This window comes from Rutilus rutilus, assembly GCF_951802725.1.
Source record: "Rutilus rutilus genome assembly, chromosome: 21".
In the NCBI taxonomy this organism is placed as follows: domain Eukaryota; kingdom Metazoa; phylum Chordata; class Actinopteri; order Cypriniformes; family Leuciscidae; genus Rutilus; species Rutilus rutilus.
In genome coordinates, this window is record NC_140226.1 from 23,409,493 (window position 1) to 23,427,025 (window position 17,533).

At 38.5% G+C, this 17,533-nt stretch overlaps 1 protein-coding gene across 1 annotated transcript in view; it reads right to left on the reverse strand.

The window, feature by feature from the left end:
* Positions 1–17,533, reverse strand: part of ush2a (Usher syndrome 2A (autosomal recessive, mild)) — a 219,274-nt gene that overhangs the window by 148,207 nt on the left and 53,534 nt on the right. The window contains exons 19-21 of the mRNA XM_084393685.1: positions 13,255–13,424; positions 9,689–9,833; positions 4,951–5,181 (exon numbers count right to left, since the gene is read on the reverse strand). Coding sequence (XP_084249811.1) covers positions 4,951–5,181; positions 9,689–9,833; positions 13,255–13,424 — 546 coding nt within the window. The remainder of the gene's footprint in view (positions 1–4,950; positions 5,182–9,688; positions 9,834–13,254; positions 13,425–17,533) is intronic.

Here is a 17,533-nt window from a genome sequence, read left to right on the forward strand (position 1 = left end):
GGCTTTTCAGATACTTGCATAAAATATAAATAAAAAGTATTTAAAATGTGAATGTGAACTATTTTACATAGAAATTCAAAGCCCTAAATGCTGTTTTCATTCGATCACATGAATTTAACATGATCCCACATGTGCTTAAATATGTGTTCAAATGTAGGTATTTTCTTCCATGGCGTGGAGAGAGAGCTCCTCAATGCAGTCCTTAAGGTGTTCTGTAAAGAACACATAGCTCCGGTCTCATGTTGACCACATACAGTCACAGTCCTGTGGAGGATGGTGGGGGAGAACCTGGATCAGAAGTTGTAGGTTCAGCAGAGCAGATCTCTCTGGGGTGATCAGCTATTTTTTGACAAGTGCTTCACATCCATCAGAACGTCTGGTCCATTACAGGAGAGGGAACGAGGAGGCTAAAGGGACATCTGTGGGATTTGAGATCCCAGTGGAGCAGCGTGCCGCTGTACGCACTGACAGACCTGTCCAGAAAAGCTGTGGTCAGAGGTCTCTCAGGCACAGGGCTGGTCTGAGCAGGCTGATGAGGAATGAGATTCACCTCTGTGGGTCTCAAGACTAGCGCTAAGACATGGGAAAGATGTGAAGCACTTTTACATTGGGTCTGCATCAGCACTTTAAGACACAATGCTCAGGGTAATGCACCCACCAAACATGGACAGAGACTAAAAGAGATAAAAATATATATACTGTGTGTGTGTGTGTTTGTGTGTGTGTGTACGCACTATTTATATTTCATATACAGTCACACATTATTCCTAATTCTACGTTTAATACAAAAAATGTTTAAACAATTTTTACAAATATTTGTCAGTTGGTGGATAACGGGAATTGATGGCATACATGTTCATCCCAAAATATTTTTCTCTGCCAAAAAACATTATATCAGCTATAAGTAAAACAAACAGGGCTATTTGGATTTAATCTGCTTAGTACATAACCTGAATAACTTCAGTCATGTTAGTATTATTGCGGCATTAATCAAGTTGTTGCGTATTAATGAGTTTTCAGGAAATGCTAATTACTGTCATAGATTCTGCAGCACCCCATTAAATATACAAATTACAGAATTAAAGAGCCAGAGCTTTTCATGATTAATCTTTAAATGGGGAAAAACTAATGATGTCTGTACAAAGTTTCCCTCTACTTTCCACTGACTGAGGCCGTTTGACAATCAATCAAATTAATTAAGGAAAATAATTTGTATAATTTAACATTTTGTGCTACAATAGCATGTAGTCTTTGAAAATTGCTTCATTCTCATGTAATACTGCTTACCATTTTGGGAAATTGTACATTTTCACTGTCACTCAATGCAGATATGAAAATAGACAGAAGAGAAAAGAAATAAATGAAACAAAATAGATGAATACTACAGACACAGAGCAAGTAAGATGAGCCTAAAATATAATCAATTACAACAACAACAACATATGATTTTCAATGTGACTTTAAAGTACTGTTGTAATATTTCATTGACGATCAAAACTCAAGTCAATTCACCTCAACTATATTGCCTGTTTAATCTCATTTTTACTTTGATTTGTTGGGACTTGCATCCTTTAACAAAGTCATTTCAAGCACAAGATTAGATGACCATTGATTTTGCTTAATCTATTGCTTTGGCTACATTTCAATAATATACAATGTATTTGTCCCCGAGCATGCTATTTGTTCATCGCTTTTTGTTGTTGTCACTATGCCTCATTTCAGCCACTGAGCTTTTTGGTCCGATTTATCCATTTCGTAAAGTTCGATAAAAACAAAAGCTTATTTTCAACAGGGAACTCTTTGTATTTTTGGGTACTACATCCCAGAAACTAACAACACTAGACATTCAGCTGCTCAGTACCACACGTATACTGCATTTGAAAATGAAATTGGAAATAAAATCAGAGGAACTAAAGGTGCGGAAAGCTTAAAACAGAAAGTCGGCTAAAAGGGGTGTTGTCGTTATGGTTTGTTCTTTGGGTTCCCTCATTAGTTGGTGGCCATTTATAATCCCAGCAGGCCCAAGGACGAGCTCACCACTTTGACTGCAGCCATTGATCAATTAGGGAGTGAGCTGAACTCAACTCAGGGCTTGATTTATAAAGATTTATCCGTTTGTCATTATTTAAGGAAAAAAACTGGAAATTGCAGTGCTAAATGTTAATAGAGTTAGAGGGGGAAATGGCCATTCATTTCCTGAAATTGCAAGGTCACAAAGGGTCACCCATTTATATGCACGCTCCTTAAGGAGGCAATTTAACGTCCCCGACTTCTTAGGGAGGATCTACTAATTGCCTCGTTTTAATATAAATAAAGTCAGATTTCCCAGATATCTTAGAGCATGTGTCCAACAAAAAGGGCTCGCGACATGACATGGTTTCATGTTCGTTTGCGGATTATGCAGCAGAGAGAGGCTGGGGAATGGAGAAGAGGAAATGACATAAACCTCACTGAAAGCAGGAGGGCCTTAATGTGCCGCCACGTTCTCACCTGTGATTCACAGCTTTTCCTATTTAAAAAAAAAAAAGTACCACATCAGAGCAAAATAGCTCCTAAATCTCATCCTCATGTCACTCAAAGAAGAGGTCATCTGATGTTTGCCTCTTCTGTCACATCACACTGACCAATCTGATAACTTAAAGCAATGCCTTCCCAGCTTTTAACGCAATTAAATTGCAAGTAATCTAAACAAATGGCAAGCTGAAGGATTTTTACATTAGTAGATCAACCGGAACCTGTATTCATTTGGAACTCAATTCCCCAATTATGTTTGTAAACAAAAGCATAATTGTCCTTTGTCTAATCATGGAAGTCATTAATACATCAGGATGGAGAAGAGTGAGGAAAGGAGTGAGAGATGAATAAAGAGTGTTTAGGGCGGAGCAACGAGTTTGGAGTGGCCCACGTGAACATTTGAAAATGCTTTAGGAGTGGAAAAACTATGTAGACTTTGTGTGGAACCAAACAAAAAACAATATAATGACAGGATAGGTCACATTTAGTCTAGATGGAAATAACTATTCATAAAGTTTTAGACCAGGGGTTTTCAAACCGTGGGTCGCAGATCGGGAAAAGGTGGGTCGCACAGTCTCACAGTTTCAGTGAGACAGTGACACACAGTGACACACACACACACACACACACACACACGTTAGTCTAGGGCTGCACAATATAGCAACACATTTAATAAAAATCGTAATATTGCTTTTGATTTTCGAATCACAAATAGTGTTATTTAATTATATAAAAATATGCGCTAGCTGCCTGTTTTATAGAAGTACGCGTGTGTCTTGTAAAAACAATGTTTTCTGCATCTCAGAGCGGCTCGTTTCATTATTAAGCGGCTTCATTATTCAGAAATCAAATGTCAAGTAAGGCTGTTTCAGGTCTGTTCATTCATCTCTGTCGTCTGTTCAACTCAGCGCTGTTTTCTTTCAGAGACATGCTCGTGAGAGTGCGTTCTTTGCATTTGGCAACCTACCAACACATAAGGAAACTATGTCTGTAAAAAGCATTTTACATGTACACACAGAACGAGCATGAGAGCTTTTTCTGCCCTGAACACCGCAATGAGTTTAACACTTGCAGTGCGGATCACAGTTCCTATCCAGACCGGAGCAAGCATGTTTCAGGCTTTTATTGACGGGTTTATATTTCACTTAAACATACTTCACTTAAACAGATTTTGGTGGGTCTTGAGCTTCCACATTACAATGGACACACATACATGTGACTGTGCTTAATCTAGACCAGAAGAAACCTGTTGCTTTGAGGGTCGTCGGCTTCGTTTTTCGGGGTGTTCCGTACTGTTGGCTTTTGGGGCCGATTCAGCATGTTAAATCGGCGTTGGGCCATCGGTGAGAGAGAGAACTCTGATTGGCTGTTCAGCTTAGCGAACGAGTCAGTCCACGAGAATAAAAGTGAAAGTGATGAAAGCGAGCAAAGAAGTCAAGACGGTACAGACAGAAGGTTGTTATAATTTTACATCATCTTACCTGAGCATTCGAATGCACAAATATTTTCATAATAACATGAGCCAACAGGAATTAAAAAAGTGATCAGCGTGATTGATATTCAAAATGGTAAGCAAGCACTGCTTTGTTTATGGTTTGTTTATCTGCAGTCCTAGTTTAGGTTTCCCTTTTCGGGTGACGAAAATGGACTATTGATACCTGCTGATATAGATAGATAACTACTCACACATCGCTACACTATGGATAATAAGACTTTGTTCATAAAATTTTGTTCTATATTTTGCTAATATGACAGAAAATATGTTTTTATTTTGTGTTTATGTTTGTACCAAGTAGAATGCAAGTATGTTGTTGTTTCAACATCAGAATTTGCTCTCCACAATCAATATGAAATAAAAAATTTCCTATTTAATTTAAGGGGTTAGTTCACCCAAAAATGAAAATGCTGTCATCATTTACTCACCCTTAAGTTGTTCGAAACCTGTATGAGTTTCTTTCTTCTGCTGAACACAAAAGATGACATTTTGAAAAATGTCGGTAACCAAACAGTTGATGGGCCCCATTGACTTCCATAGTTTTTTTTTTTTCATTCTATTCATTCTGTTTGGTTACCTATATTCTTCAAAATATCTTCATTTTCATTTTTGGGTGAACCATCCCTTTAATACAGATTACTAATCTAGAATGATTCATCCTTGCATGTTTTTCCAAACAATTTGTATGTCTGTCCTAACAACTTTCCTTTTTGACCAACGTCATGAATACCTATTTCTTTGTAACCCCTTCCCTCTAATCACCTGGCTCAATTCCAAGAAATAATAAAATTGTTTCCTGGTTCTATATTTAGTTTCAACAGAAAATATGTCAAATTATGTAAATAAAATGGGTACTGATCTGCATATCACATTTACTTGTTAAAATGGCATCAATCAATCATGCATTTTGAGGCACACAGAGCATCGATGAGACCCCGTACCTGTGAAGTCAGTGTTGACAGGCAAAGTAGAGCTGGAAAACCTGAAGTATCCACCCCCTGTGAAGCGTCTCCCCTTTATAACCTGGCCCTGGGCATCCGACAAAGACACATCCGTCCGCTCCACGTGGTACAGAGGTGGAGGCCCGTTGAGCTCGGCCGGGGCATCCCAGGAAACCTTCATCGCTGTCACATTCAGCGGCCTTAATGCAGGGGCCCTCAGACCTTCCGGAACTATCATAACAGAAAAGAGGAGAGGATGGAGAGATATGAGAATTAAAAAAAAGAGATGTGCGTTTATAGTCATAGCTCAGTTTCATGCATGCTGCTGTAATGATCTAATGGGGCTCTCATGTAGGCTGAGAGGAAGTAAATTACCTCGGCCTGACACATCCTCTGTGCATTTAGCTCACTCTGCCTGTCAGGACGTCCACACCAGCAGCGCTAATAAAAACCCTCCATAGGGAATGGACGTGTTGTCTTCCAAGGCCCATCACGGCACACAAGTCATAAATTACACTCAATCAATAGCACTTGAGTCTATATAATTGAAACTCTGATATCATTTCAAATCCCTCCCGCTGATTTAATAGGATTTGTGTGAAGTCTCGCTGGACGTTTATCGTTTTTGCCTTAAAACATAAGGCGGTAAAAATGAAGTGTGACTGACGTGGCTTCACGTGCCCTTAAGTACTACAAGAGAAGTGATTATTCTGTAAGAGTCTGCAGGTAGTGGAATTTTATTAAAGGGACAGTTCATTTACGCACTCTCATGTTGTTTCCAAACCTGTAGAACTTTTTCTTCTATAGAAGACAAAAGGATTTATGAATTTTGTCGTTCATGACAAAAGCAGCAATTTTGGAATGAATTGTTCTTTTTTAATAGGATCTTTTTAATTAATCAAAACGGTCATAATATTAAAAAAAGAGTGTCCAGGATCATTTTTAGTTTGATAAAAGATAGTCATATAGGTTTGGAATGAAATGAGGGCAAGTAAATGATAGCATTTTCATTATTGGGTTTTTAATTATTTTATTTTGATGGGTCTTCCAGTAAATCCCTAAAAAAAAAACAAAAAAAAAAACTTTTCTTAATATATTATAGGCTATATTAAAACAATACAGTAGCGCAGCTGGATTGAGCTTGGTTAAACGATTTATGTTTCCTTTTTCAAACTAGCACATTTTATCTTTTGACATGGCTCAGCAAAAAGGTTAATATTGTCTTCATCATATTAATGACTAAGTCAAAGACAGGCATGTCTAGCACCAATTACAGCCTGGCATGAATGTTTTCTGTATTTATACGGCCTGACGTTTTTCCGTGGAACTATAATACTTATTTCTGTAACAGGAAAAGTATTGATTTATGCATAATTGCCTAACCTTCTCATGTGGGGGGAATATATGCACTCCGTTTTTCGAGTCAATGTGATGTGTACAGGCGGGGTACACTTGTTCTGCTTGTCTTTATGGATGTAATATACATAAAACATTACCATCAACTCTTGATTAGCTGTTCACATTTCAACAAGATCAATAACGGCAGTGAGCTTCCTTTTTAAAATGCTATAGGCTTATGTCCTCATCAGAAAGGGCATGTGCGCTCAAAAGAGAATTATGGGACCTTTTACACAGAAATAAAAGGAAAGGAGGGGCAGACTAAACACTTGCATTTTGGAGGGATTATGGATATTAGTATACTGTGTGTGTTTGTGTGTGTGTGTGTGTGTGTGTGTGTGTGTGTGTATGTATATATGTGTGTATATAAAGATATTTACTGTATAATGTTACAAAAGTTTTTTATTTGAAATAAAAGCTGCTCTTTATAACTTCCTATTCATCAAAGAATACTGAAAATATAGATTATAATATTAGAATGATTATAATTATTTCTGAAGGATCATGTGACACTGAAGACTGGAGTAATGGCTGCTAAAAATTCAGCTTGGCCATCACAGGAATACATTTAATTTGAACATACATTCAAATAGAAAACAGTTATTTCAGATAGTAATAATATGTCACAATATTAATGCTTTTGCTGTTTTTTGATCAAATAAAAGGTAGCCTTGGGGACCATAAGAGATTTCTTTCAAAAACATCCCTACAGAGCCCAAACTTTTGAACGGGAGTGTACAAAAGAAAAATAAGAAAAATGTTTTCAAATGAATCTTGCATCTGACAGGGCTATAAATTGTGTATGTTTTGCATTTGAACCAATCATGGCAGCTTGCCAACCAACAATTAAATGGATTGTGTACAATGATTTTGAATAGTTACTCTCTTGCTATGCATGCAGAAATTTCTTTGATCTTTGTCACATTCTGCCTTTTTGATTAATGTAATTTTCATTGATTATATGGAACCAAAACCTTGACCGCAACCAGGCACAAAATATCAAATATTGTGCTTGCTGAGATCTTTCCAGTCCGTTCAATGAAAACTGACATAGTGGCACATATTAGTGAAGATAAATCAAAAACAATTAAATATTGTCTTAACGAACGTGAATTAAAGGACAAATCGGACTCATAAAGTCCAAATTATTGTTTATTTCAACTACTGTGTCTATAGCTATGAGAAACATTCATCTACAGTTTAATTATTCTGCTATGAAGACATGAATAACTTAAGTGTCTCCATTAATTTCAGTGGTGTGCTATTTAAAGCAATCTGATGTCATTCCAGTCGGAGAAAGCAGATGCTGACTTCTCGGTTTGAACAGATGGTAATTCTGTCTAATAGTGCATTGATGTAATAGTGATGTGCATTGTGTATACAGACAGTCATAAAATGGAGGTAAGGCTCAAATAAATTGCAATCATCAACATTAAATCCTGGCAGAGAAATGGGCGAAAACAAGGCTTGAGGGAGACGTAGTCTTGAGAGGGCCAGACAACAGGTTGTGTTGGGCAAGACAACGTGCTGTTTGTTCAAATGTATGGGAGGTGTGTGAGGACGTTAAGAGCAGCTTGTGTGGGAGCAGAATATTAATGAATTGGAGACACGGCAAATTCAGCTTAAGTGGTCGTAAAATGGGCTTTCGTATGAAAAAATAAAGAGAAAAAGAGCAACACAATATTAAACCAAAAAATAACACATACACACAAAACAGATGAGCAAGTCAATATTAATACAAAAATCAAAGCAAATATTTGTGTAAGAATATAACTACCGATACCCTATGCAAAAAAAAAAAACTTCAGTAACAATTCTATAAACAGACTCAAAGCGTTAAAACCCTTCCGCCATATGGAAGAGCTCTGTCGGCTGCAGCATATTGAGCTGACCATATGTTACAGCGGCGCTGCGAGCCTGACTGATTCATGCCCATCACATTCCACTGTATCAATTAAAGGCCCTTGAAGGCTGCATGATTTGTGCCTCTGTTATTAAACCCTGCTAATTCATCCTACTTACATATTCCTTATAAATCTCCGGGAGTGTGCGGTGATTCATGGCAATCGGGGAGAACGCTACGGCACATTTTTCTCCTTGTAATTAACAGTAAATTGTTTTTACTGCCGCACAATGAATTTCTCGGCTTGGTCCGCAAATGAAGTAGTAAGAAGCGGAGTGGAGAATCCTGTCTGAGGGGTTGGTTTAACTCATTAAGCCTTCACGTGAGCCGACGTGTAAATGGCAAAATAAAGGCAAAGGGAAAGAATCGAAAAGGGAAATGAGGCTGGTCATTGTCAGGAAGTACACATTTCCTTCCTGTAAAATTAAGAAAAAAGGCCAAATCCGGAAAGGCTAAGCTATACAGTATATACACAAGATAAGATTGGCCACAAATATATAGTCTAAAATATATAGCCTAATACAATATTTACCCACTGTTTAATCCATGTGTAACACTTTTTATGATTTTACTATTCAGTTAATATCACATTAATCGAGCATGTGCAATCTTGAAAGAAATTTTTTTTATGTATTTTCTACAATTTTGTTATTGTGCAAAATCTTGGTCCTCAAAATAAATGAACTAAAAAATAACATTTATATATGAATAAAACTAAAATCTACAGCCACTACATAAAAGGGAAAACTGAGTGAGCGAGAGAGAAAGAGAGAGCAGAAAAGCCTGATAAAAAAATAAAATGGTGTTCTTGATGACACACTTTCAGAAATTGCGTAAAGAACGAACCTTCCTTCCTCTGACTGCTTGACTATTCAAAATTCATCAATTTTAAAGTATGAAAATGATAGAGATAACCTTAGAGTGAATCTAAAATAGCTTTAGTTTGTATTCCTTTGAGATAAAAGACTTCCTTTCTCAATTGAGAGCAGGGCAGACCATATGTGCTCCAGTTCACCGATGGGTTTACGTACACAATTAAAGGTGGTCTGTCCCGGCCCTCACTGAGGGAGACCTATTCAACAAACTGACTATGAGCAATGACAGACACTTTCCATTAAAGGTACTTCATTAATATTAACATAAGAATTAACACCTATTCAGGTTTTTCTCCTTTTCGACGACAACAAGTATCGAAGCTTGCACACGTAATTGGATGTTGAGTGCACGCACATGCATACTGTGTGTGTGTACTCCATTATTAACTGAATTTTTAAAAAGTAGAACAGGATTGATTCTTGTATCAGGGTTGAAGTAGCATTGCTGATAGATCATTTTAAACCAGTCAGTTGAAGATCTGAAAGTGACTGAGAGCTGCGTTTAGAACATTTAGAACGTAACATTACATAAATGGATGTAGATGTTAGAGATGGTACTGACCGGAGGGCAGAGTTCGACCTGACGCAGGTGGACTGCTCACGCAGCCCTGTCTGTTGCACACGGTCACAGTAAAACTGTACTCCTCATAGGCCTTCAGTCCTCCTGCAGTGTAGCTCCGCTCCTGTGCTGATCCACTGTACAACACCTGAAACATGAAAACACACATATTACACAGAGTACAGTAACTCACATTTTCACACTTAAAGTGGTAATTCACCACTGGCCAAGTGGGCTTGTGTGTTTTTTATTTATTTATTTTTTATCAGTGCTACTTGAAAAGAGAAAACGTACCCTAGGCATAATGCACAAGGCATGTTGCCGTCCAAAGCCACTCCCAGCCTGCTCATATTGAATAGGCTTGACCAGAGTCAAATACCACCTTACTTGAGTAGGAAATACTTCGTAGCAAACTTTAGTCATAATGTTGTTGACTTGTATTGTTCCCAGTTGCAATCATTTAAAGAGTAAACGCTTAGCGGGAGTTCATTTCGGTTTCTGGTGAAGGATCTAGAGTGTCGTAGGCAGTGGCTAAAGGCTGCAAAGAATCGTAAATATGGAGAGAACACTGCTATGGAAAATCTGAATAACCTCTGTGTTTTTAGTCTTTATTTTTAACTGGATGGCTATGAACACAGTGTTTTAGGCCAAACAGGAGGAAATTTGGAAAAAGAGGAACGAGGAGCACCTTCTGCCCAACCCACTGAAGCAAAACGCCGTAGCGTACAGGTGAAGGCTGCTACCATAGTGTTCTTTTGCCATAATGCTGTTTAAAGAGTAAACAAAGTAAAATAAAAATGTCAGTGATAAACCTACTCTTAAAATAACTGTTTTGTTATCAACCCTCTGTTGATTCAACTGTCCATGGGCAGGGATACAAAACTGCGGAAATACAATCAGTAGTCATCTGGTGGACTTTTGCTGACAAATAAATGGAAATTTCTCAATCCAGGCCACACGGAGAATATACTCCCAACATTGTAACAAAGCGGTTTGAAAATCGGCAAACTGAACTGAATTAAAACAGTTTTTAGGCACTTAAACTAAGACAACAAAATCAGAGCTAAGGTCTGATTATTAACATACAAACCAAGGTGCTCAAATGGACACAGAAAGTTTGAATCAAGTTCATGCCATTTGTCTCTGTCTTCTCTTATCCCCATTTCCTGTCTTCTCCCAACTTATTATGCTGCCTTCGAATACTAGCGGAATTATCGTAAATATGAGTTTTCAAGTTAAAAATTGGCCATGGACGTCCTCTCAAGTCGTATTTACCACTGAGAAGCTCTGGGATAATTTTGATACTCAAGTTCTCGAGTAGGGCAGGCCATAAACATGGCGGAAGGGAGAACGATTGCTGCTGTGAACTGGTATTCTTTCAGTAGCGGCTCCTGAATGTACATTTAGATAGGGCAGATTCTGGGTCTTAGCACTAGTTTATGATAAATATTTTGTACGTTTATATTCTAATTGCTGAACACATGCAGAACACTTTTGGCAGAGGCATTATTCAGCCTGAGGGTGGCACTCTAACATTGATTGGCAGGATTAAATACACACGACAGGCATAGAATGCCATCTTAGAATTGGTTTACTGTATTTATTGCCTCCGAATGTTGTGTTAGAATATTACAAGTTGTGGAGGAAGTCCAGTGAGGAAAAGAAAGTCATGTCATGTCTACTCCACATAGGCAGAACAGAAATGCCAACTAGTTATTGACCTGAGGCAGACTAATATACACATGAAGGTAATTTATAACGTCTTGGTCTGGAGCGAGGTTTATGCAAGGTAACGTGAAAATAAGTGGGGCAGTCTGAAATCTGCCCCAATGGCTCTCAATTAGAGCGCACTGCAGTTCCATTCTTCACCACAGATGTACATTGGAAAATTGTGGGGTGCTGTAGAGCTGGGGAGGGTGTATCATAATACACGCCTGCCGAAGCCAAGCGCTAAATTTGAATATATCCTTCTCACTTTACGACTTAAAATTGTCTAGAAAATCCAAAAATATTTGTTGTAGGATGCTGAACACATTTAAAATGTATTATTGAGTCAATTCATATAAAGGTCTATGTTTTGGATGAATATTTTGGTGGGGCTCTGCCCACCTGCCTTTACAGATAAGCCATGGCTGTATTCTATATTAGTTTGTTTTTTTCACAACAGCTACATCAACTTGTCTTGTCATTACAGTAGTGCATACTTACATGTATGAATAATTATCTGAAGCGAATAGTATGTTATAAACAGCGAAAATAGCCTGTATTTGACCGAAATTCCAGAATTGTCAACAAGCTGACTAGATAGCCTGGTGAATGTTTATATGCTTGCCAATGAATGGGACGCTAAATATCATTTTGGCTTTAATACGATTTTTTTTTCTAATAGCAAGAATAAACCTGGTGTACTGCATGATTCCTGTTCTTTCCAACAACAAAGCATAATCACAACTTCAAAAGTGGGAAGTAGGAAATTTCCGATGGCATGTGAAGGCGGCATTATACAACAAAGTTGGAGTAGCTACTTTAAAACTGTAGCTTGTTAAGCTACTCATAACAACTAATTCAACTAAAATTAAGCTGGACTTAGTAACTAGAATATAGTAACAAAACCTACCCTGTAAAAAAATTGGTTTGGCAGTGGTTGCCAGCAATGTTCCATAAAAAAACACAGTGTCTGATTCTGTGATATTTTACTGTATGCAATGACCTAAATAACAGAAAAATGTGAAAAACACCCTAATGTACAATCATTTATATAAAATATAATCATATGTGATGTATCACATAGGGAGAATGTCCTTTTACTGTTTCATACTGTAAATTATATGGTAATTCATAGTTCTTACAACCACTCAGTACACATGTAGACATACGCCGCATAGATCACACCCCCAGAGCTTTCAATACCTGCCTGACCTGACATATTTATTAAAAAAGTGCATATCTGTAGGTTACTGATGGAAAACATCAATGCTAACATACACTTATCAAGCTAATTAAAATCTAAGATAATGAAATCCAATTAAAAAGAGGATTGTTCAAGAAAAGTAATCTTAAAAAACATCCTTGAAACATTTGCCACAAAGACAGGGAAGGTGATTCTGATATGGAAAACAGTGCTTTAAATACAGACTAACATGCAGGAGATGACACTACTTTAACCTTTAAAGGTTTGCTACCCGAACGAAGAAAAAGAAACACAAAGATTCACATGAGTAAGAGAGGAGACCTTTGTGGACAGTTCAGCCCACGCCACATGCATACTGGGACACAGGCCACAAGCTATGGAAATATGAAACTGGACAGAAATGAAGGTTACTGGGGTCAAAAAAAAAAAAAAGGATTTTTGCATTTCTATGAAAACTTTTTATTTTTTTCAATATAGCAACACGTGGAAGAGAAAAACTTGAAAAACTGGAGCAATGGGAAGTGTTCTGTGTGATGCATGAGGCAAAGTACAGGACAATATAGCCGCAGTCCAGTGCTTTAGAGACATGCCAACAGATCAGAAATATTCTGGCCGTGGCCCTTTTCTATCAGGAAAAAATGGATGCTGCAATGGATACCTGAGATACTATAGGTGGAGCGAATGGGTTGGACATTTGTTCTTGGTGAAGGTTGACTCTGTACTCAGTCACTTCGCCCCTGACATCGTTGTCCTGTGGCGTCTCCCAGCTCACTCTGAGTGAGGACGAGGACACAGGAGACACCTGAGGAGGGAGCATGTACTCTGGCACTGTGGAGCAGAACAGATAATTCATCAAAACAATTAAACATTTTCCTAATCAGCATTTTTGTCTTGTTTTTCAGCAAATTAATTTACCAGTGACGCAAATTTGCAAAATTTAGGCTGTTAAGACTTGTTTGAGAGAATACTGGAATTACGTTTCTTCATTTTGTTTTTCATTATTTTAAGCACAAACCTAACAACATGCAACAAAAAAAGAAGAAGAAGATTAAGAACTAGAGAACAAATTTTGATGTTGGATTTGGAAGCCCGAACCTCTAGCCAGAATTTGAACTTGGATCAAATTCGTTCTAAATCAGATACAGATAAATGAGTACAGTAAGATAACATTTATTTGAATGCATTAGTGAGAGAGCGATTGCATGTGTGAATTAATCCTACCTGTCTGTGCAGTGTTACTCTACTTGCTCACAGAGTATACATTTATTTGTCATTTTAACTGATGGAAAAGGTTGATATAATAGATGTCTTATCCTGTGGACCCTCTATAGGACAGAATTAGTAATATAGCCACTGTAAACCTTACGTTTTGATCATAATTTATAAGAAAGTCGGATCAGTTAAAAAAAGATATAGCAACAAACTTCAGAACAGTCAACGTCTGTGCCGAGTTTGGTGCTTGTAGCATTAAAGCTCTGGTTAAAGTTGAAAAATTTAGTCTCAGAAGAAAACTGAATAATATTATTAATATGTTTAATGGCTGGGTAAAGTATTATATATTTTTACTGGAAAAACAACACTAAATAATGGAAAAAATACATCAATAAAATATTATTATTCCATAATTATTCCATTGAATAGCATAATTTATACATTTTAATTTCTTTATTAAATAACTGCCAAAATGATTCTGCTCTACTCTGATTAATCCTGACTCACTTCAAACAGCTGTTGGGTTGTCCTCTTGACACAACCTTTGACAAGGAAATGCGCAAACTCGAGTGCATCTCGTCAAACAAAAACATGGCCAGATATAGAAAATATAAAGTACACCTCCCTCCCAGTGTCAAAATATAGAGAGGAAGTTGACAGAAACACTAAATGGAGCTTCAGCTGTCTTCTCTTTGAATAAAAGAGAAAGCCTGGATGGGTTCCTTCCTGTGAAGCACTTGTGGTGAAAATTTATCCCACATAAACAATCCCTCACATGTTTATGCTAATTCCTCATTTCAGTTTTTCAGGAACTGTCATTCTACGCTGTAACACTAGCCACCTATTCTTTCTCTGCTTAATAAGCATCTTCTCAAAATCAATTCTCCAGGGCTCCCATCTAAATAAAGACTGAAGATACAGGATTTTCTCTGCGGGATGGAGCCGCGTTTGTGGCCTATGAAATGCTATACTTGTTTATTTCAAACTGTTGGGATTGTTGTTCAAGATGATTTGTTTCATAATCTCCTCGGATATAAAACAAAATGAAAAGAGCTGCCCCCAACCAAAATGATTTTTAAAATTTAATACAAAGTTTCATATTATTTATACACTGAACAAAATTATAAACGCAACACTTTTGTTTTTGCCCCCATTTTTCATGAGCTGAACTCAAAGATCTAAGACTTTTTCTATGTACACAAAAGGCCTATTTCTCTCAAATATTGTTCACAAATCTGTCTAAATTTGTGTTAGTAAGCACTTCTCCATTGCCGAGATAATCCGTCCACCTCAGAGGTGTGTCTTAGGCTGGCCACAATAAAAGGCCACTCTAAAATGTGCAGTTTTACTGTATTGGGGGGGGGTCCGAAAACCAGTCAGTATCTGGTGTGACCACCATTTGCCTCACGCAGTGTATCTCCTTCGCATAGAGTTGATCAGGTTGTTGATTGTGGCCTGTGGAATGTTGGTCCACTCCTCTTCAATGGCTGTGTGAAGTTGCTGGATATTGGCAGGACCTGGAACACTCTGTCGTATACGCCGATCCAGAGCATCCCAAACATGCTCAATGGGTGCCATGTCCGGTGAGTATGCTGGCCATGCAAGAACTGGGATATTTTCAGATTCCAGGAATTGTGTACAGATCCTTGCAACATGGGGCCGTGCATTATCATGCTGCAACATGAGGTGATGGTCGTGGATGAATGGCACAACAATTGGCCTCAGGATCAATGGCCCTCAGGATCTCGTCACGGTATCTCTGTGCATTCAAAATGCCATTAATAAAATGCACCTGTGTTCGTTGTCCATAACATACGCCAGCCCATACCATAACCCCACCACCACCATGGGCCACTCGATCCACAATGTTGACATCAGCAAACCGCTCACCCACACGACGCCATACACTGTCTGCCATCTGCCCTGTTCAATGAAAACCGGGATTCATCCATGAAGAGAACACCTCTCCAAAGTGCCAGACGCCATCGAATGTGAGCATTTTCCCACTCAAGTCGGTTACGACGACGAACTGCAGTCAGGTCGAGACCCCGATGAGGACGACGAGCATGCAGATGAGCTTCCCTGAGACGGCTTCTGACAGTTTGTGCAGAAATTCTTTGGTTATGCAAACCGATTGTTGCAGCAGCTGTCCGGGTGGCTGGTCTCAAACGATATTGGAGGTGAAGATGCTGGATGTGGAGGTCCTGGGCTGGTGTGGTTACATGTGGTCTGCGGTTGTGAGGCCGGTTGGAGGTACTGCCAAATTCTCTGAAACGCCTTTGGAGATGGCTTATGGCAGAGAAATAAACATTCAATTCATGGGCAATAGCTCTGGTGGACATTCCTGCAGTCAGCATGCCAATTGCACGCTCCCTCAAAACTTGCGACATCTGTGGCATTGTGCTGTGTGATAAAACTGCACATTTTAGAGTGGCCTTTTATTGTGGCTAGCCTAAGGCCCCGTCCACACTACTGCGTTTTCGTTTAGAAACGGAGAATTAAAACGAATACGATCTCCGTCCACACCAGCGTTTTAGCTGCGTATTAGAATTGATCTCCGTCCACATTAAAACGACTGAAAACGCGGATCACGTGACCATTCACCAACACTGGGCATGCGCGTGCCGGTGTAAACCTAGAGACTTTCAAACATAGACTGTAAAAAAATGCTTTCAAACATCAAAATATAATTTATTAATATGTATTTGTGTCAAAATGACATATAAACATCTTTTCCTATTCTATTTTGCCTGGAAACGCTTCCAACACGCTTGCGTGTCGCATGAAAAATAGGCGTCGGTTCTATTTCTAGCATGCACGCGTTTTCCGCGCAAGACGCTGCAGTTTCTTACTGTAAGAAACTGTTCCAGCGGGTGGAGTTTACTGTCTGGTACTGAATATTACCTGTGTATACTCCATGACTGATGACACCCAATCATAGAGCCGAGCGTGAGCTTCTGCGTCATCGTTTCTAAAGTCCTCCGTTTCTAAAGTCCTCCGTTTCTAAAGTCCTCCGTTTTGACCCGTCCAGACTAAAACGCCCTCCGGAGATTCAAAACGAAAAACGGGTCGGCAGCGTTTCTAAACTTCTCCGTTTTGGGTCTCCGTTTTTGCCGTTTTAGTGTGGACGGGAGGTGCAAACGTAGCAAAAGGTCTCCGTTTTTAAACGAAAACGCAGTAGTGTGGACGGGCCTAAGGCACACCTGTGCAATAATCATGCTGTCTAATCAGCATCTTGATATGCCACACCTGTGAGGTGGATGGATTCTCTCGGCAAAGGAGAAGTGCTCACTAACACAGATTTAGACAGATTTGTGAACACTACTTGAGAGATATAGGCATTTTGTGTACATAGAAAAAGTCTTAGATCTTGAGTTCAGCTCATGAAAAATGGGGACAAAAACAAAAGTGTTGCGTTTATAATTTTGTTCAGTGTAGTTACAGTCATCCTAGTTTAGATTTGGTTTTTGATTAAAGTCAACATGAAATCAAAATTGACCCTATTTACTTTGTTAGCACATATTACTAGTCTTGTGGTGAACAATTAATTTGTGCAAGTTAATACACAGAAAACAATTGTTTGCCGTGGTAATCTTTAATCAAAATCTGAAAAGTTACTTCCGGTCTGGAATGCCGTTCCCTTTCTAGATGATGTCAGTTTGACGGCTTGGGTTGAAAACGCTTAACCACTCCCCTCAAACCGTTAGTCTACTATGAGCAGAGAT